The sequence below is a fragment of the Salvelinus alpinus genome, chromosome 25 (assembly GCF_045679555.1).
Source record: "Salvelinus alpinus chromosome 25, SLU_Salpinus.1, whole genome shotgun sequence".
NCBI classification, from domain to species: Eukaryota; Metazoa; Chordata; class Actinopteri; order Salmoniformes; family Salmonidae; genus Salvelinus; species Salvelinus alpinus.
The window spans coordinates 3,799,841-3,821,269 of NC_092110.1; the positions used below are offsets into that span (position 1 = coordinate 3,799,841).

At 42.2% G+C, this 21,429-nt stretch overlaps 2 protein-coding genes, 1 long non-coding RNA gene and 1 other non-coding gene across 9 annotated transcripts; 1 reads left to right on the forward strand and 3 right to left on the reverse strand.

Annotated features, from left to right (window-relative positions):
- Positions 1–878: 878 nt before the first annotated feature.
- Positions 879–8,011, forward strand: zbtb24 (zinc finger and BTB domain containing 24). Of its 3 annotated transcripts, none has more exons than XM_071365246.1 (9): positions 879–940; positions 1,561–1,905; positions 3,627–4,326; positions 4,526–4,693; positions 4,885–5,052; positions 5,130–5,211; positions 5,490–5,754; positions 5,926–6,183; positions 6,534–8,011. In XM_071365246.1, exons 2-9 carry the CDS (start codon positions 1,609–1,611, stop codon positions 7,011–7,013), a joined length of 2,418 nt encoding a protein of 805 aa, XP_071221347.1. In that variant the 5' UTR covers positions 879–940; positions 1,561–1,608; the 3' UTR covers positions 7,014–8,011. The 3 variants fall into 3 exon arrangements, with proteins under 3 accessions (XP_071221347.1, XP_071221346.1, XP_071221348.1); XM_071365245.1 differs by lacking the exon at positions 879–940 and adding an exon at positions 947–1,417; XM_071365247.1 differs by lacking the exon at positions 879–940 and adding an exon at positions 947–1,417 and having other exon boundaries at positions 4,885–4,968.
- Positions 8,012–8,656: 645 nt separating this feature from the next.
- LOC139553062 (uncharacterized) lies at positions 8,657–11,298 on the reverse strand. Of its 2 annotated transcripts, none has more exons than XR_011670588.1 (2): positions 10,915–11,298; positions 8,657–8,814 (listed from the first exon to the last, which is right to left on the reverse strand). It is a non-coding gene; the product is annotated as an uncharacterized lncRNA (long non-coding RNA). The 2 variants fall into 2 exon arrangements; XR_011670587.1 differs by having other exon boundaries at positions 10,655–10,975.
- Positions 11,299–11,766: 468 nt separating this feature from the next.
- Positions 11,767–11,849, reverse strand: trnal-uaa (transfer RNA leucine (anticodon UAA)). The gene has a single exon. It is a non-coding gene; the product is annotated as a tRNA-Leu (tRNA).
- A 1,286-nt stretch (positions 11,850–13,135) lies between these two features.
- Positions 13,136–21,105, reverse strand: LOC139553229 (syntaxin-11-like). 3 transcript variants are annotated; one of them, XM_071365340.1, is made up of 3 exons: positions 20,669–20,684; positions 20,352–20,475; positions 13,136–16,473 (listed from the first exon to the last, which is right to left on the reverse strand). In XM_071365340.1, the coding sequence occupies exon 3, from the start codon at positions 16,466–16,468 to the stop codon at positions 15,593–15,595; it is 876 nt and encodes a 291-aa protein (XP_071221441.1). In that variant the 5' UTR covers positions 16,469–16,473; positions 20,352–20,475; positions 20,669–20,684; the 3' UTR covers positions 13,136–15,592. The 3 variants fall into 3 exon arrangements, with proteins under 3 accessions (XP_071221441.1, XP_071221438.1, XP_071221439.1); XM_071365337.1 differs by lacking the exon at positions 20,352–20,475 and having other exon boundaries at positions 20,669–21,105; XM_071365338.1 differs by lacking the exons at positions 20,352–20,475; positions 20,669–20,684 and adding an exon at positions 18,880–19,000.
- Positions 21,106–21,429: the final 324 nt, after the last annotated feature.

Sequence of the window (21,429 nt, forward strand, 5' to 3'; positions counted from 1 at the left end):
ACATTTATTTTGTTGATCCAAAAAAATCTGTTAAATAACCATATGTGCTCCAAAGCGCCCCGTAGAATAACTACCATAGTTATGACAGAAAAGGCTAGGATACTGACCAATGATTTATATGTATATCATTGATACTGGAAGAATGTCCCACAAATTGTTCCAGTGATGGAAATTATGTAAAAATGTACCACTAGCCACTTTAAACAATGCCACTTAATATAATGTTTACATACCCTACATTACCCATCTCATATGTATATACTGTACTCTATATCATCTACTGCATCTTGCCATCTTTATGTAATACATGTACCACTAGCCACTTTAAACTATGCCACTTTATGTTTACATACCCTACAGTACTCATCTCATATGTATATACCGTACTCTATACCATCTACTGCATCTTGCCTATGCCGTTCTGTACCACCACTCATTCATATATCTTTATGTACATATTCTTTATCCCTTTACACTTGTGTGTGTATAAGGTAGTAGTTGTGGAATTGTTAGGTTAGATTACTTGTTGGTTATTACTGCATTGTCGGAACTAGAAGCACAAGCATTTCGCTACACTCGCATTAACATCTGCTAACCATGTGTATGTGACTAATAAAATTTGATTTGATTTGAGTTGACCTTTGTCAGACAACAGGCATGACTAGAGTTTGGAGATCGATAAAGATTCCCCTCAACAACATTTATAGTAATCATGTGAAAGATTCGACCACACGGAGGTATAATACTAACTATTTCACTCCCATAAACAAACATTTCCTTGCTCCTTGGCATAGATATAACAACCCAGTGGATAGATTAATGCGGTGAAAAATTATACCAACCAAAGTCTATAAAGATCGTGGATTCAAACTGCGAGAACATGAAAAACCCGTGAACAACCTCCACATCTCGCGATAATCTGAACTGGGAAGAAGAGACGGTAAGGTCCTGAAAGCTTGATATCTTTTTTTTTTTTAGGCATTGCGGTGTTTGCAGCAATCATAGAAACGCTGAGAAAGTTTCTTAGTCTCTTTATTGAACATTGTTGTTTTGTTTACATTTTGGGTTTCACTTGAAGTGCATTCATTGTGTATAATGTAAAAGGCTTACATGGCGCCCGCCCGTGTTGTGTCGCTGTTTGAAACGATGCAAAAATGTATGCGCACACTTCCCTGTGACTTTGTGACCAGTGATCGCTAAATTGATCTGTCCTATGGCTCTTCAACAGTTCTTACTAAGGTCACAAACAGCTGTTGATCGACAAATGTATATATATGTGAAATATCGCAAAAGAAAATCGAGAGAAATGTTTTATATAGTGAGAGCCTGGAGCACTCATTGTTCTGTAAGCTGCAGTAGCAAAATCTGTGTGAAGTCAAGAGCCCTGAAAAGTTCAGATGAGATGGATGGGCTATAGGTACATTTCAAGCAGTTTCACGATTATGAACTGTGAATTATAATGATCGCGCCACATCTTTGCGCCAATCTCAACATATTCCATACAATTTATTGCACTTTATTTGGCCTATTTCTTTCCAATTATGTTTCACTTTGTTGCAGGTGGTGAGGTTTGAGTAGAATCATACTTCACAATCCATCCTCAAGAATATGTCTGAGAAGACCCTAATCACACCCACCTCCCTCACGGCCATTCATTCAACAACACACAGGGACACCATCCTCTGCAAATTTGACAAGCTGAGAAAACGAGAGCTTCTGTGTGACATCACCCTTATCGTAGAAGATGTGCACTTCAAAGCACATAAGGCCCTGTTGGCCGCCAGCAGTGACTACTTCTCCCTCATGTTCACTGCTGAGGAGCAGATCAGCCAGTCTACCTACAGGCTGGACGGCATGGCGGCGGAGACCTTTGGAGCTGTACTAGAGTTCATCTACAGTGCCCAGGTATCTAGGGGTGGAAATGGGGGTAATGGAAACTGGGTTCCGTGGAGTGAAAACCAAAATAATTTTGACATTTACATCCAGTGGAAAGAAAAGTATGTGAACCCTTTAGAATTACCTGGATTTCTGCATAAATTGGTCATGCAATTTGATTTGATCTTCATCTAAATCACGACAATAGACAAACAGTCTGCTTAAACTAATAACACACAAACAATTATAATTTTTCATGCCTTTTATTGAACACACTGTGTAAACATTCACAGTGCAGGTTGGGAAAAGTATGTGAACCCTTGGATTTAATAACAGGTTGATCCTCCATTGGCAATAACCTCAACCCAACATTTTCTGTAGTTGCGGATCAGACCTGCACAACGATCAGGAGGAATTTTGGACCATTCCTCTTTACAAAACTGTTTCAGTTCCACAATATTCTTGTGATGTCTGGTGTGAACCGCTCTTTTGAGGTCATGCCACAGCATCTCAATCGGGTTGAGGTCAGGAGGTCAGGGCCACTCCAGAAGGCACATTTTCTTCTGTTCAAGCCATTCTGTTGATTTACTTCTGTCTTTTGGGTTGTTGTCCTGTTGCATCCCCTAACTTCTGTTGAACTTCAATTGGCGAACAGATAGCCTTACATTTTCCTGCAAAATGCCTTGATAATCTTGGGAATTCATTTTTCCGTCGATGATAGCATGCTGTCCAGGCCCTGAGGCAGCAATGCAGCCCCAAACCATGATGCTCCCTCCACCATAGTTTACAGTTGGGATGAGTTTTTGATGTTGGTGTGCTGTGCCTTTTTTCTCCACACGTAGAATATTTTGCCAGTAGCGCTGCGGAACATCCAGGTGCTCTTTTGCGAACTTCAGACATGCAGCAATGTTTGTTTTGGACAGCAGTGGCTTCTTCCATGGTGCCCTCCCATGAACACTATTCTTGTTTAGAGTTTTACGTATTGTAGACTCGTCAACAGAGATGTTAGTATCTTCCAGAGATTTCTGTAAGTCTTTAGCTGACACTCTAGGATTCTTCTTAACCTCATTGAGCATTCTGCACTGTGCTCTTGCAGTCATCTTTGCAGGACAGCCACTCCTAGGGAGAGTAGCAACAGCTGAAATTTCTCAATTTATAGGCAATTTGTCTAACCGTGGACTGACTTTTAGAGCTACTTTTGTAACCCTTTCCAGCTTTATACAAGGCAACAAATCTTAATCTTAGGTCTTCTGAGATCTCTTTTGTTCGAGGCATGGTTCACATTAGGCAATGTTTCTTGTGAATAGAAAACTCAAATTTTGTGAGTGTTTTGTGAGCTCTAACCAAAATCTCCAATTTCGTCTCATTGATTCGACTCCAGGTTAGTTGACTCCTGACTCCAATTAGCTTTTGGAGAAGTAATTAGCCCAGGGGTTCACATACTTTTTCCAACTTACACTGTGAATGTTTAAATTATGTATTCAATATAGACAAGAAAAATACAATAATTTGTGTGTTAGTTTAAGCACACTGAGTTTGTCTATTGTTGTGACTTAGATGAAGATCAGATCAAATTTTATGTCAAATTTATACAGAATTCCAGGTAATTCCAAAGGGTTCACATACTTTTTCTTGCCACTGTAAATGTGCATTCTACATTGAAATCAAGAAGTGTGATCATTTTGACGTGCACTGAAAATTAAAGGATCTTGCATCCAAGAGTGATTTATCTTCCATTTCTATCCCTGCAGGTATCTGTGGAGGAGAGTGTTACCGAGCAGCTACTAGACCTGGCCAGACTCCTAGAGGTTAGTGACCTTGTGAAAGCCCACGCGGACCATAACCTGAACATTACCTATCCAGGTGTAGAGGGGAGGGGCCTTAGTAACATCACCTGTCCTGGTTTCGAGGTGAGACCGGAAGTGAACACAGACAGCGGAGAAGGTAAAGGACTGGGAGAAGGGACATCAGCAGCGATGCAGCCGAAACGGAAAAGGGGTCGTCCCAGGAAGAATGAAGTGGACATGTCTGTGAAGACATTGGAAGAATCCAACAAACAGGAAGTAAGAAGTGATATCATCAATATCCAGGATGCAGCCAATGAAAAGCAGCAGGTTACAGTTGATGATGTCACAGTAGACTGTGTAGACCCTGAAGAATGTCTGGTTGAGTCACATGAAAAACTGGATTCTCCAATAAGAGACTCTGATGATGCAGACTATGATCCTAGATCAGCCCGTACTAGGCGGCAGAGTAAGAGGAAGATCAGACCGCCGGTGAAATTTAAGGGCTACCGGGTGGGGGACCGGGACGACACTACGTCTGAATGCAGAGAACCAGGGAAGAGGGGCAGGAAGAGAAAATACCCCAACACAGAGGCACGGTGTGAAGACTGTGGGAAAGTGTTCAAAAACCACCTGTTCTTAAAGATACACCAACGGACTCATACAGGTGAGGCCTGGGACCTCTACTACTTCCAGGATTGTTTTCATTGGCTAATTTCATTTCATTATAGACAGAATTACTAGAACACATTTATTTCTGACAAGTTCCTCACGGGTGAGGCCTGTGACTATATCCCTCCAATTAGATTAAAGCATATTATTTCATAGGCCTGAGTGATAATAATGTTTTTAAATGTTCCCACCAGGTGAAAAGCCGTTCAAGTGTTTTGCGTGTGGGAAGAGTTTCACACAGAAGCACACCCTCCTGGTTCACCAGCGGATGCACACTGGAGAGAAACCCTTCGTCTGTACCGTCTGCTCTAAAGCCCTGTCCACCAAACACTCACTAGTGGATCACATGAACTTACACACAGGTTGCCTACTTGACTGACTTCTAGCGAGTGATAATGCTTTAGTGTGTTTCTTGGGGTATACAACTTCAATCAAAACGTATATAAAGTGTATCCCTTTTTCAATTCGGCTTTCATATTCGGAATAACTCGAGGTATAAGGTTTGCCTTTAATTAATTGTACTTGGACTCTTATTCTCTCTTTTAAATCCTAGAGGAGAAAACATTCAGCTGTGACAAATGTGAAAAGACGTTCAGCCAGAAGAGACAACTGAAGAGCCATCACAGGGTCCATACGGGTAAATCTTTACCAGAATGTGCACACTGTCAACGTAGGTTCATGGATACAGCGCAACTGAAGAAGCACATGAGAACTCACACAGGTAGAGTGAGACAAGGTTTAACTTCCACAAATTCTAGTGTGTTACTATGTAATAAGTTGTTGCTGATCTTGTGACAGGTGAGAAGCCTTTCACTTGTGAGATCTGTGGAAAGTGTTTTACAGCCAAGAGCACACTACAAACGCACATCAGGATTCACAGGTGAGATATGACTCGTACAAGGTTGAGCTATTCCACCATGTCTTGTCATGGAAAGGATTTACGCCAATCCTGAGAGATGGTGGGGGGAAAACTCCCTTACCGTATGTTTATTTTATTTATTTTCACACCAAAAATATGATGCAATTTATGTGAGGATCACAAACTCAAAAGGGGCTTATAACGAATGTGTTCGACACACGAAGGCTCCACAACAAACATGAATGAAAATGTGATCCAGTCCGTATCCATTTACCAGTGTGAACATGTTTGTATTCCAGAGGAGAGAAGCCGTATGTCTGTAACGTCTGCAACAAGTCATTCTCCGATGCCAGTGCCAGGCGACGTCACGTAGCCTCCCATACCGGAAAGAAGCCATTCACCTGCTCCTTTTGCAACCTGTCCTTCGCTCGCCTGGACAACTTGAAGACCCACACCAAAACGCACAACAAGGAGAGCGTAGTCACCATCACCACCGAGGAGACCCAGTGCGGGGCTGGGGTGGTGGAAGAGGAGGCTGGGGTCACCACAGGGGCAACGGAGGAGGTAGAGTTAGGACATTTTGTTTAGTGCCACGCCAAAATATTACAGTCTAATTGACAATACAAATTACAGATTTCAAAACCACACTATGGTCCACTCTGAGCTTTGTGACACTGTAGGCAGTCATAGTAGGCAACCATCGTGAAGTATGTCATTGATATCATCTATACACAGGTACGCAGCATCCTACAGCTCCAGCAGTACCAGCTACCTGGTCACCCAGAGCAGGAGATACAGCTGGTTGTGACTGGAGATGTTGATAATCTCAACAACCTCAACTTTGTGCCCAGTCACTGTGGGCATGATCAGGGCATCAGCATTATTACTACAACAGAGGGCGGTGTCTCTGAGGCGGCAGACCAGGCCCACTCCAGACTGACCCTCCTCACCCAGCCGTCAGGACACATGCAAAACGTGGCCTTAGTCACACAGGTAAAGTGAGCCAATAATGGTCTTGTCCCAAATGGCACCCTATTCCCTATACTGCACTACTATTGACTAGGGCCCATTGGGAATAGGGTGCCGTTTGGGACACAGACAATATATTGTACAGTCCTTTGCTTTTATGCAGTGTTTATTCTTTAGTTTATATGTATTGTATTTGGACACACCAGCCATCAGTACTCAGGTCTATGTGTGCTGATGTACAGTATGTCTATGTATCTGTATTGTCCTATGCTTGTCCAATGCTGGGTTTCCCCTCTCGGGCTCAATAAAGGGCTAGGGCCTTGTCCTTTTGGTTTTTTGACACGTTAAATCCAATTTATTATTATTCAATTCAGGGCAGCGTGGACCATCACAACCAGCAGATCCAGACTATCAGCGTCCTGCAGGACGGACACATGACCAACGGGGTTGGGGTCGCAGGGCAGCCTGAACAGATGCATGTCATCACTCTATCCAAGGAGGACATGGAGCACCTTCAGGCCCACCACGGGCCGCCCCAGCCCCTGCACATAGCACCCAGGCCTGGCTCCCTCCCTGGCCCTGGCTCTGTACAGCAGCTCCACGTCATGCAGCACCAGCATCAGACCCTCTCTCAGCTGGCTGTGACCCAGGACCAGAGCACCATCCTGGGGCAGATGAGCAGAGAGCAGCAGGGTCAGGCCCAGGCTATCCACATCAACAGCCAGAGCAGCCAGCCCATCTCAATCAGTCAGACCAGTGAACAGATCCCAAGCCACCATATCCAGGGCCAGACCTTCCAGATACAGGCTGGTACTGTCTCCTACCTCTACACCACCAGCCTAGCCCCGCCATAGACTGTATAGGCCCGGCACAACTGACTGAAGGACTGGAGAACCAATCTGCCCTAACAGAACTGACTGAATGGGCGGGAACTGTCTCCTACACCACCAGTCTAGCCCAGCCATAGCCCTGATACATGGCCGTAGACGCCGCAAAGGAGTCAACAGCTGTGTATCAGGACCAGCCCAGCCATAGACTGTATGTGCACAGCAGAACTGACCGAGGAACCAGTCTGGCCCAACACAATTGACTTTGCCTTAGTTCACACTCAGGTTGGACAATGGATGTAAAATGCATTTGTCACGATGGTTGTAAATTGAATTGAGTTATGCAGTAATGCCAGGATATTGAAATGACACGGAGGTAGAGAAAATGTGATTCCAACTAGGTTATTCTGTGTGGCACTGACATCTTCTGGCTGACGTGATGTAAAAGCTCTGAGCCAATAGCTGTTATTTCAGGCTGCAACAAAAGGGCTATTTAGAAGCAGATAAAAGGTATTATTTGCTTGCATGTCAAGTCACAATGTAATTATTTTTTATGCGTATTTATATTGTGAGGTGGAACAAATGCATTGTTTATATTATGAAGGTAAAAGACTGGCATTTGTGGTGCTGCAATAGCAAGGCGAGAGTGGAAAGTATTGATGCCAGGGATGTTGTTGGTGTCTGCGTGCTACTGAAGTGCTGTGGCCCTGTGTGCTCTTTCATTAAAAACAAAACTATTCATTTATTTCTGGTACTCTCCTACCTGAGAGGAATGAAGCCTGCGTGATGTTGCGCTGTTAAAACTGCAAACCCACATGCTGTAAGTCCTCTGCTCTATCTAGGGGTTTTAAATGGCTGATGTGGGTAATACTAACACAGAAATAACCATTGTACATGTATTCTCTCCTCTGTACTGCTTTTAAGCCTTTTTATGCCATTGTTTCCCACTTCGGTCTCCTTAAATCTGTAGTTTGAAGCATATAAAACATTTTGTTTCACTATATTAAATATCACTCAATACTTTACACGGGTGTCTGTGATGATTCTTCTGTTTGCTTGTCCACTATCTCTCCTGGTAAATTAAGTTTTATATGTATAATTTCACACAACTTTTTTTTAAAGGGTAGTTGACATTTACAGGTAATAGTCTATCCCAAAACGAATGACTGTTTCACATGTACAAAATAACAATACATTATCTTAGCAAAGATTTAAAAAGACATAATACTCAGTGACTGACTATATATTTTTAAACATGTTAAAACAATACATTATACTATAAACCTGCTAAATTAATCCCATCCACCATAAAGAAAGAGAATGAAAAAAAGTGTTTATGTATTTATTTTAGACGCAGCAATTGTTCACGAAGCAATCATTGGGTGACTTGGTGAAGTTGTGGTAGAGCAAAGCTGTTTCCCCTCCATCCATGATGCTCGTTCAACGTTGCATTTGGAGAGTCCTGTGAACATCAACTGTCATGAACTTGTCATTCTGAACAGCACCATCTTCCTAATTGACAACCTTGACATATTGGCATAATATGAAATTTGATGGGAAACAGCAGCACCCCCATAACCTCCATAAAGTCTAAAGATATGTTCAAAGATTTGTTTCAGTCAAGCATGTTGCTATGTGTACAATCTGTTATTGACAAAAGGGAATATTAATCAAATATATAGAAAACTTTATTGTTCCATGTACAATAGATTGAGGTGTGTTTATTAGAAAAGTGGTGGTGGATTGCATGTGGATGGTAGTCATGGATAATGATGGATGTTTGTCATCCTGCAGTCGGAACGGCAGCATGACCAGGGGCTCAGGTCCTCTGGGAGATGAGACAAAGAAAAGAGGGGGGCTGTTAGTGGGAGCATGCGTAAGATCACACATTTCACCAGGGCCCATATTCACAAAGCATCCAATGCTGCTTTTTTCGACTAACATCAGTGTTACACTAGTGTATACACCCTTTTGTTATACTAGTGAAATTGTTTCCATAGCTAGGGCTGTGAGGACTTGTGAAGAGCAGAATCAACAGCCTCTGCATAATCAAAACAGTTGCTTCGTGAGAAGAGAAGATCATATTCACAGTTAGCCAATGTTATGTAAATGCCAGCTGAAAAGTACCAGTGGCCTGGCTTTGGCCCCAAGTGAGAGCAGGTCCGCCGGAGCCATGGCCCAGTGAGACATGGGTGACGGACCGAGTAGACGGAAACATAAGTCTGAGCCTTTTGGGTAAAACACTGAGGTAAATCCTGCAATCAAACAGGCTAAACATCAGTACAGAGACAAAGTGGAGTCGCAATTCAACGGCTCAGACACGAGACAAATGTGGCAGGGTCTACAGACAATCACGGAGTACAAAGGGAAAACCAGACACGTCGTGGACACCGACGTCGTGCTTCTGGACAAGCTAAACACCTTTGCCCCCTTTGAGGATAACACAGTGCCACCGACGCGGTCCGCTCCCAAGGACTGTGGGCTCTCGTTCTGTGGTCGACTTGAGTAAGACGTTTACGCGTGTTAACCCTTGCAAGGCTGCCGCTCCAGACGGTATCCCTAGCCGCGTCCTTAGAGCATACACAGACCAGCTGGCTGGAGTGTTTACAGACATATTCAATCTCTCCCTATCCTAGTCTGCTGTCCCCACTTGCTTCAAGATGTCCACCTTAGTTTCTTGTACCCAAGAAAGCAAAGGTAACTGAACTGAATGACTATCGCCCCGTAGCACTCACTTCTGTCATCATGAAGTGATTTGAGAGGCTAGTTAAGGATCATATCACCTCTCCATCTTACCTGACACTCTAGACCCACTTCAGTTTGCATACCGCTCTAATAGATCCACAGATCTATCTGCCATTTCACTGCACACTGCCCTATCCCATCTGGACAAGAGGAATACCTATGTAAGAATGCTGTTCATTGACTATAGCTCAGCCTTCATCCCCATAGTACCATTCAAGCTCATCATTAAGCTCGAGGCCCTGGGTCTGAACCCAGCACTGTGCAACTGGGTCCTGGACTTCCTGAGGGGCCGCCCCCAGGTGGTGAAGGTAGGAAACAACACCTGCACTACACTGATCCTCAACACAGGGGCTCCTCATGGGTGTATGCTCAGCCCCCTCCTGTACTCCCTGTTCACCCATGACTGCGTGGCCACGCACGCCTCTAACTCAATCATCAAGTTTGCAGACGACACGACAGTAGTAGGCCTGATTACCGACAATGACGAGACGGACAATGACGAGACGGCCTACAGGGAGGAGGTGAGGGCCCTGGAGTGGTGCCAGGAAAATAACCTCTTCCTCAGCGTCAACAAAACAAAGGAGCTGATCGTGGACTTCAGGAGACAACAGAGCGAGCACGCCCCTATTCACATTGACGGGACCGCAGTGGAGAAGGTGAAACGCTTCAAGCTTCTCAGCATACACATCACTGACAATCTGAAATGGTCCACCCACACAGACAGTGTGGTGAAGAAGGTGCAACAGAGCCTCTTCAACCTCAGGAATTTGTCTTGGCCCCTAAGACCCTCACAAACTTTTACAGATATGAGAGCATCCTATCGGGCTGTACGGCAACTACACTGCCCGCAAGTCTACTTTATTGTCCAGAGACTGAACATTCGCGAGTGAAATATACTCGGAAGCGGTGGATGGAGTGCACACCTCCTGAATCGGACTAGAAGTCCACTCCGAATAACTCTTCTCAGCTGGCGGCGTCTTGGAGCAGCCTCTGGGATAAGTTCAATTGCCCTGGGGGGCACGAACAAAGGATCCAATTCGGGAAAGTTGTATTCCTGGTCGTAATGCTGGGGAGTTATCGCCGCTCAGATATCCAAAAGTTCTTTCCAGCTGTATGTAATAACACAAAAAAACGTTCTGGGCTAATAATGTAAGAAATAACACACAAAAAAACATATACATACTGCAAAGTTGCAAAGGAGCTAGCAGCAGGACTGCCATGTCTGTCGGCGCGAGGCTCTTTCTATTGAATACAGGCGGTTGACTTCAACAACCTTCATCAAATATTTTTAAAACGATTACAATAATGATTACAATACTAATTTATCTACAAATATAAAGAAAGGGTAGGCGGGAGCTAGACAACCTGCCATGAGGCTTTGTGGGCAACGACTCCCATTGTTAGGGTCAGTGTATCCATCATCTTTGGTTTTACTATGTTTTACTCAGACCAAAATATGTATGGAGATTAGTGAGAGGCTCGAATTTGGTCAACAAAAAATGTAATTGGTAATTTGATCTAATAGCAGTTTCATAATGTTTAGGTTGTTGCATGTTGACGCACGTGGCATTTCGGCAACTTTGAAAAAACAACTTTATATCTGAGTTGTGCCTGTTGTCATAGAGATAGATAGAGGACTCGATTGATATAACCTTTTTTAGGGACATTGCCATGGAGGGCTTTCACCATTTTTGTTTTGGGAGACTCATTCAGCTTCAATGGCGCTGCCCATGCTGTCACAGATACGACAATAGCACCGATACAAAGAGGAGTTCTCTATCTAATCTCTATGTCCTGTTGTTCGCGTATCTGCCCTCTCATTGGCTAGAATGGTCCCACCTGATCTCCGCCTGCCTTCCATCTTTGAGGACATGTATTTCAATTGTTATTGCGGTCACTTGACAATATAATAGACAGTGGTAGCGCTGTAACTCTTTCAGGTTGTGAATATATTTTCCGCATATCTTTAGTAGTAGTATTAACATTACCAATGACATCAGGAACTCGGAACTATTAACAAAAGATGTGCACTGAATACCAGGAGTGGGGTTCGAACCCACGCGGACATATGTCCATTGGATCTTAAGTCCAACGCCTTAACCACTCGGCCATCCTGGTTGGCGTCAAAAACAGTTCCAATAACAGATCATGGATATCAATATATACTGAAAGGTATATTTTCTTGCACGCTACTCGCAAAAATGTAACATTCCAATGTAAAAACAATCTTAATCAAACGGCATTATATGGCATTATATGTCGTTGCAGCGGGCGGGTGTTACTGTAATTATCAAAGCAGATAGCTACTCTGACATTCATTCTATTGTAACGATTTTGCAAGACAACTGTCGATTGACCATAATGACTTCAGCCTGATCAACAAATACAAATCAAACGCTTGACAATGTGTTCTATCAAATGAACACATTCCCTTGATGACGATACGGCATAAATTGGGCAGTCAATTGTACAGTTATTTGAATGATGTGCTTTGTATTGTTTTCCCTTGATGTCTATAGGCAATCATTTCATTGGGGAGAACTTTGTGACCAGTGGTAGAAGACGTACCCAATTGTGATACTTGAGTAAAAGTATAGATATCTTAATTAACACAAAGTAACTCGTGTAAAAGTTAGTCACCCAGTAAAATAATACTTGAGTAAAAGTCTAAAAGTATTTGGTTCTAAATGTATTTAAGTATCAAAAGTAAATGTAATTGCTAAAATATACTTAAAAGTATAAATAATTTGGTATAGGCAAAGCTTGATTGCCCAATGACCGACCGACCATATGCCGCAAACTTCCTGTAGCCTAAGTGATTGACTCACATTCTAAAACATCGGACACACAGTACCTTCTATACTATAGATTGAGGCTCAATTATGTTATACCAACTGACTTCTTGTGGAAGTATGACTATATAGTTTGCACATCCAATCCTTTCAGATCTACACAGCAGGATCATTAGATATCTTCCGGGAAGGGGCAGTGGTCGATTTAGGATTGGGCGATTGTCAAACAGAGATAGGTACCTCACTTTGCTGGTGGGGTTATGGAACACTGACGTTGAAAGTTAGCCTACATGTCACAGCAATCTGATGAGGATTCTATGAGTCTGTTTTTGACTCATGCTGGACACTAAAAATAGCAATGGTCTCTTGGATATCTGCATGTGATGTGCACGAAATAATGGAAAGATCAAGGTACATTCTTGTTTTCTTAACAATGTAAAATCCTGCTGAGTCATTTTGAGGTTGCCTTCAGTTGCAATATCAGTCAGTGTAGCAATAACGGTTGTCTCCAAGAAAAGAACTCAAATGTATCACAATCATAAGTTTAGAATGACGCCTCATTATCAAGTAATTGTGTATATCAAAAAGGGATGCTCAAATGAAACACAGAGGGCCATTCTACAGCATTTGTATTCATAAAAATCACAATATCCCGTCATTAAACATACATGTAAAAAATTGTAAAATCAAACATTCAATACAGCAGAACGTTATAGGAATAGTGGGAGAAGTAAGCATTTGAACTGCACTCAAGTAAACATTCTTGATTGACTAATCAAGTATTCTTTTAACTGCCAGTCTGGAGCACCGAACAAGTGTTTTCTTTTTACAACATTAAAGAAATGGAACACCCCATATCACACTATTGCATGTTAGCTTCAGCGGTTTGACATCAAGATACTGGGTCTTCTCTCCTAACACCAGCTAGGCAAGGGTGTTAATGTACAATAAGAGATAGAAATAGCTGCATGACATACAAAATGGCACCCTCATTCAAACTGCATAAATCATTTTAAACAAACATACCACTGAGTGTACAAAACATTAGGAACACCTTCTCTTTCCATGATATAGACTGACCAGGTGAATCAGTTGAAAGCTATGCTCCCTTATTGATGTCACCTGTTAAATCCACTTCAATCAGTGTAGATGAAGGGGAGGAGACCGGTTAAAGAAGGATGTTTAAACCTGGAAACATGGATTGTGTCTGTGTGCCATTCAGATGGTGAATGGGCAAGACAAAATATTTAAGTGCCTTTCAAAGGGGAATGGTAGTAGGTTCAACTTAATATTAAGGTGTTCTTAATGTTTTGTACACTGGAACACCCATACTGTACATCTGAAAATATTCAGGATCAAGTGCATACTTGTGTAAACAACTGCAAATTGATTAATTCTACTTCTTTACATACATTGTCATGGCCATGAAAAAACTTTTGAGAGGATCTTGACATGAGATAAAACAATAACACTGATATTGGTCTCTGTCTGTCTCACTTGTTGCAGCATGGGAAACAGCAACAGAACAACTTCCTACAGGCGTTGTTCTTGTACTTCACCGCCAGCTTGATCTGAGCCTGGGCCTTGCCCACAAAGTCTGTTGTTGCGACTACGTTGGCCACCATGGCCCTCTGTTCCTCCACCAGCAGAGCCATCTGCAAGAACAGCTCATGGATGTCCATATAGTGGAAGTATTACTATATAGTTTACGCATCCAATCCTTTCAGATCTACACAGCGGGATCATTAGATATCTGTGGGGAAGGAGCAGTGAGTGGTTGATTTAGGATTGGGCGATTGTCGAACAGAGAGATAGGTACCTCACTTGCTGGTGGGGTTATGGAACACAGACGTTGAAAGTTAGCCTACACGTCACAGCAATCTGATGAGGATTCTGAGTCTGTTTTTGACTCATGATGAACACTAGAAATAGCAATGGTCTCTTGGATATCTGCATGTGATGTGTACTATACAATGGAAAAATTGAGGCACATTCTTGTTTTCTTAACAATGTCAAATCCAGTTGAGTCATTTTGAGGTTGCCTTCAGTTGCAATATCAGTCAGTGTAGCAATAACGGTTGTGTCTCCATGAAAGGAACTCAAATGTATCACAATGATAACAGTTGAGAATGATGCATCATGATCAAGTAATTGAGTACATCAAAAATGAATGCTCAAATGAAACACAAAGGGCCATTCTACAGCATTTGTATTCATAAAATTCCCAATATCCTATTATGAAACATAAATAATATAAAAAAATTGTAAAATAATCAAACATTCAATACAGCTGAAAGTTAAAGGAATAGTGGGAGAATGAAACATTTGAACTGCACTCAAGTAAACATTCTTGATTGATAATCAAGTATTCTTTTAACTGCCAGCCTGGAGCACCAAACAAATGTTTTCTTTTTACAACATTAAAGAAATGGAACACCCCATATCACACTATATTGCATGTTAGCTTCAGCGGTTTGACATCAAGATACTGGGTCCTCTCTCCTAACACCAGCTAGGCAAGTACAATAAGAGATAGAAATAGCTGCATGACATACAAAATGGCACCCTCATTCAAACTGCATAAATAATTTTAAACAAACATACCACTGAGTGTACAAAACATTAGGAACACCTTCTCTTTCCATGATATAGACTGACCAGGTGAATCAGTTGAAAGCTATGATCCCTTATTGATGTCACCTGTTAAATCCACTTCAATCAGTGTAGATGAAGGGGAGGAGACAGGTTAAAGAAGGATGTTTAAACCTGGAAACATGGATTGTGTCTGTGTGCCATTCAGATGGTGAATGGGCAAGACAAAATATTTAAGTGCCTTTCAAAGGGGAATGGTAGTAGGTTCAACTCAATATTAAGGTGTTCTTAATGTTTTGTACACTCAGTGTACATTGGAACACCCATACTGTACATCTGAAAATATTCAGGATCAAGTGCATACTTGTGTAAACAACTGCAAATTGATTACTTCTACTTCTTTAAATACATTGTCATGGCCATGAAAACACTTTTGAGAGGATCTTGACTTGAGATAAAACAAAAACACAATCGGTCTCACTTGTTGCAGCATGGGAAACAGCAACAGAACAACTTCCTACAGGGGTTGTTCTTCTTGTACTTCACCGCCAGCTTGATCTGAGCCTGGGCCTTGCCCACAAAGTCTGTTGTTGCGACTACGTTGGCCTCTATGTTGTCCACCATGGCCCCCTGTTCCTCCACTAGCAGAGCCATCTGGAAGAACAGCTCATGGATGTCCTTGATCCGACTCTCCAGCTCAACCAGCTCCTTGTGCCGGTTCTCGATCTCCGTAAGCGCTGATCGCGCCGTCCGCCCGTCCGCCAGGAGGTTGTCGGAGAACACGTTCCACTTACCCGTCTCGACCATCTCCTCAATCTGATCTCCGGTCACCTCCTTGCCCATTATCTTTGCCTGGCGCTGGATCCGGGTTTTGCAGTTCTCCCTCTGGCCCATCTCCGCTTGGTTGTACTCAGACATGGCCTCATGGAAGGCCCCGGTGAGAGAAACATACTGTGAGCGTACCATGCGGACCAGAGCAGAATGGGCACCATGCTCTTCTTCCAGCCGTTTGTGCTGCATGCCGATTTTCTCCAGCCGTGTGTAGATGCCCTCCCCCCGGGTCTTGATGCCCTTGGCCAGGGCATTGGAGTCTCGTTTGATGGAGCTGATCCGACGGACAGAGGTGAGGAATCGGGTGTTCTGCTTGCCCAGGCGCTTCACATCCATCCGGAGCAGAGCGATCTCCTTCCTCATTGACTGGACCTCTCTGAAGATGCTGTCCATCATGTCTTCGCCTTCGAACACCACTGACTGGTGCTCCAGCTGTTCCTCGTCATCAGTGCCCCGACCCTGACCTCCCTCGTCTGAAGAAGCGGGGGCCACCCCCTTCAGGTCAACCAGTCTGTCTCTCATCCTACCTGGAATGGGAGGAAAGTATTGAGGGTTACTGTATGATCTCCTTATCATCTCCTCTCTTTCATCCTACTTCCTGTATATTGTAGAGCAGAACCCTGCTAGAGCAGTGCAGTTTTCATTCTTTATGGTCATGCAAGAAATTTCAGCAAATGTTGACTTTTTCATGCCTTAAAGAAGTTAGCGAGCTGCATAAACTGTATTAAGTGCAGAATATCTGATTTAAACAGATAACAGATAACAGCCACAAGCCCTCTTTCTATTAAGGCAATTTAACGCCATTCTATAAGAGGAAATTAAATTACACCTATTAGCGCTACAGACGATACAGGACTATTAAAGGCCCAGTGCACTACTTTTGTGAAGATTTTTCCCCCCCAATGTTTTAATTAATATGTTGGGTTTTTTCAGCACCCCTACATGTTGCGGTGGTGACTTTATTTTTTAGAGACATCAGTTATTAGATTCCCGGCCATTGACTCATAGGACATCTATAACAAAAGTTACGATTTTAACAACAATTTGATCACTGAAAGACATAGATGTTCAAATCTGTGGTGTTTCTTTACCACCCTTTAACACACCTCAAACCTTTTCCAAGCATTTAATTATAGGCTTAGGTTATGACTTATCGTCTCTCTATAATCTCTTTCATGAGGCTACATGTATTTTACTGTTACAGTAGGCTACACAAGAGAATGCAATATGACAAGTTTCTTTCTGTGCACCAACTGAACACCATGACAAAAGTATCAGGCCAAAACACAAACACGTACACACCTACTGTACAGTACCAGTCAAAAGTTTGAACACACGTGCTCATTCAAGGGTTTTTCTTTATTTGTACTATTTTCTACATTGTAGAATAATAGTGAAGACATCAAAACTACGAAATAACACATAAGGAATCATGTAGAAACCATAAAAGTGTTAAAGAAATCAAAATATATTTTATATTTGAGATTCTTCAAAGTAGCCACCCTTTGCCATGATGCCAGCTTTGCACACTCTTGGCATTCTCTCAACCAGCTTCATGAGGTAGTCACCTGGAATGCATTTCAATTAACAGGTGTGCCTTGTTAAAAGTTATTTTGTGGAATTTCTTTCCTTCTTAATGCGTTTGAGCCAATCAGTTGTGTTGTGACAAGGTAGGGATGGTATACAGAAGATAGCCCTATTTGGTAAAAGACCAAGTCCATATTATGGCAATAACAGCTCAAATAAGCAAAGAGAAATAACAGTCCATCATTACTTTAAGGCATGAAGGTCAGTCAAAAACGGAAAATGTCAAGAACTTTGAAGTTTTCTTCAAGTGCAGTCCAAAAACCATCAAGCGCTATGATGAAACTGGCTCTCATGAGGTCCGCCACAGGAATGGAAGAACCAGAGTTACCTCTGCTGCAGAGGATAAGTTTATTAGAGTTAACTGCACCTCAGATTGCAACCCAAATAAAATGCTTCACAGAGTTCAAGTGGTCTAATGAGTCCAACCGCCATGTCTTTGTGAGATGCAGAGTATGTGAACGGATGATCTCAGCATGTGTAATTCCCACCGTGAAGCATCGAGGAGGAGGTGTGATGGTGTGGGGGTGCTTTGCTGGTGACACTGTCTGTATTTTATTTAGAATTCAAGGCACACTTAATCAGCATGGCTACCACAAAATTCTGCAGCGATACGCCATCCCACCTGGTTTGCGCATAGTGGGACTATAATTTGTTTTTCAACAGGACAATGACCCAAAACACACCTCCAGACTGTGTAAGGGCTATTTGACCAAGGAGAGTGATTGAGTGCTGCATCAGATGACCTGGCCTCCACAATCACCCGACCCCAACCCAATTGAGATGGTTTTTTGATGAGATGGACCGCAGAGTGAAGGAAAAGCAGCCAACAAGTGCTCAGCATATGTGGGAATTCCTTCAAAACTGTTGGAAAAACATTCCTCATGAAGGTGGTTGAGAGAACGCCAAGAGTGTGCAAAGCTGTCATCAAGGCAAAGGGTGGCTACTTTCAAGAATCTAAAATATATTTTGATTTGTTTAACACTTTTTTGATTACTACATGATTCCATATTTGTTATTTCAAAGTTTTGATGTCTTCACTATTATTCTACAATGTAGAAAATAGTTTTAAAAAATAAAGAAAAACCCTTGAATAAGTAGTTGTGCCCAAACTTTTGACTGGTACTGTATATTGGCGACATTATTTATTGTAACAGAAAACATGCGCAACACATTACATTTCAGGAATAATTAACATTCAAATGAAATGAAGCAGCTCAAAATTTCACTCGCCCAACAACCCAAACTTAACTTGATGAGCAAAACACATCTCATCACAACCTAGCGTACAGTAGGCTAAATTAAATAACAGGACTGAAACAACTCCAAACTTAATCAGAAACATTTACCTGATATCGTGATCCGTAGACTATCCTATAACACCAACATCATTAAAACAGAACAGACAAATGCTCGAAGAATCATTTCCCCTTTCTGCTCCGTTTAGTCATCTAGCTGTGTCTGCCAGGAACCAGCCCACCACCTACTTTATTTCGTATATTCATTAGTGCAAACTGTAGCAAATCGTAACAAAACGTTTCGTATTGGATAAATTCAGATTGAGCCCTCCCGTGTCTGCACGTTTGGTTCCGTTTGGTTTCTATTGAATACACCCCTGGCAGGGAGTTTCCCCATGGCTGCTCTGACTTTTCTCATCCACAGCAACAGTGAAGGTGAAAAGCGGAAGCAAGGACAACAACCATGTTCCCGTTTTCATATTTTAAACTCTTAAAACATTGTTGACAGTAATAATTTATATTGTGGTTGTTTTATGTTACTGGAAACAGAGATTTAATCAATGTTGTTGTACATTATACTTCTGGTATATTTGAATGAGCATCGTGGAACATATTGTGCCTATGGGGCGGATTCTGACCTGAGTTAAGCGTGCGTAAATGGAACACAATTCCCGTTTTATGCACTTTTCTCCATATGCATATTCTGAATTTGAACATAAGCATGAGAACAGCATGGTATTCTGACCTTGATTTAATTCCATGGTACGAATTAATGGGGAGTCGGCGGAGTTTAGCTCCCCTAAATGCAACAATAGTCTAAATTTGGCGTGTCTCCACATAATGCTAATTTAGCCATTCTCATATTTCTTTAAAAAGCAGTGGTAAATATATTTTACAGTGGTCAATATGAAAATAAAATATTCCAATGAAACGAACACCTCTCTGTCACCTCTCACCTCTCGGTCTATTTTTCTACTGTATTATTGACTGTATGTTTGTTTTACTCCATGTGTAACTCTGTGTTGTTGTATGTGTCGAACTGCTTTGCTTTATCTTGGCCAGGTCTCAATTGTAAATGAGAACTTGTTCTCAACTTGCCTACCTGGTTAAATAAAGGTGAAATCAAAAAATATATATAATAAACATTTTTTTTTCTATGTGGGAAAGCTGCCCAGCTGGTAGGCCAAGTGCTGAATTTCAGCCTCAGCTGAGCTCCTTTGTGCATATTTGTTTGCCAGGCGACCTTGATAAAAAACTAGCCATTATTCCAATGAATTATGTTTATCCGTTCATTTCTCATCGTTTGCTTTAGTCATTCAGCTGTTTAGAGCGCTCATTGCTTTGTTATTCAGGTGCGCGGGTACTGGTGTTATCCGTGCCATCTGTGGCGAGAAGGAGTAGACCATTTATTTATCTTCATTATTTTCTATCTGTTTTCTTTACTGGATCACCTTTGGTATTTGGTATTTATTAGGATCCACATTAGCCGCTGCAAAAGCATCAGCTACTCTTCCTGGGGTCCTTATGAAACATAACACAATACATTGTACAGAACATTATTAGTCAAGGACTGAAATACATACTGTAACGACCCTGGGGTTATATCCGCGGAAATCGACTCTTCGGCACGAGCATGCTTTTGCGGCACAGTCGATAGCGCGCCGGACCTCGGGCTAGAAAGTCGAGGGTTCGAGACCTGCTCCCTGCCTGTTTCATTACAATACATTTAAAACGTCACACATAGCCTATTTATCAATACATACACACAATATCTAGGTCTAATACATAATACATGGCAAATTACAATAAAATATATATAAAATGACTGTCTCTTCACAGTCCCCTTTGTGCAGTATGGAGTTCTTTTAACTGTTTAAAAAAAAACTATTTTTATTCCTACCTTGAGTTATCTGGGGTGGCAGAGCGTCCCATGTTGTCATAGCTCTATTTAATACTGTGCGTTTCCCAGCCTCTGTTCTGGACCTGGGGACTGTGAAGAGACCTCTAGTTGCATGTCTTGTGTTGTACCGATCGATGAGTGTCCAAACTGTTGGCCAACTGCTTGAACAGACACTTCGGTACCTTCAACAATACCTCGCACAAAGACCAATAGTGATGCAGTTAATCTCTTCACAACTTTGAGCCAGGAGAGACTGACATGCGTGTTACTGGAACTTTCCCTCCGTGTACATCTAAGTGCAATATGTGCTGCTTTGTTCTTGACCAACTGCAATTTACCTATGTCCCTCTTTGCCGCACATGACCACACAACTGGGCAGTAATCCAGGTGCGAAAAAACGAGGGCATGTAGTCTGGTCGACTGAGTCTGGTCGACTGAGATGTCAAGAAGGCAGAGCAACGCCCTATCATGGACAGACCTCTTCCCATTTTAGCAACCATTGAGTCTATATGTGTTGACCATGTGATGATGGTCGATAATTTCACTAGACTAGCCTACAGCCTAGAGCTAGATAACAATGCGCATCGAATCCATCCAACAAGTATACGTTAATGACAATAATCCTATGGTTGACTCTTTCGGTTAGAAGCATTCGATTTTGCAACGGCATAGGCCTATATTATTTTGGATTTGTGTGCCCATGAGAACTGTTTCACGACAAAACATAATAAAATGAAACGTATGCATAGTTACACTTACAG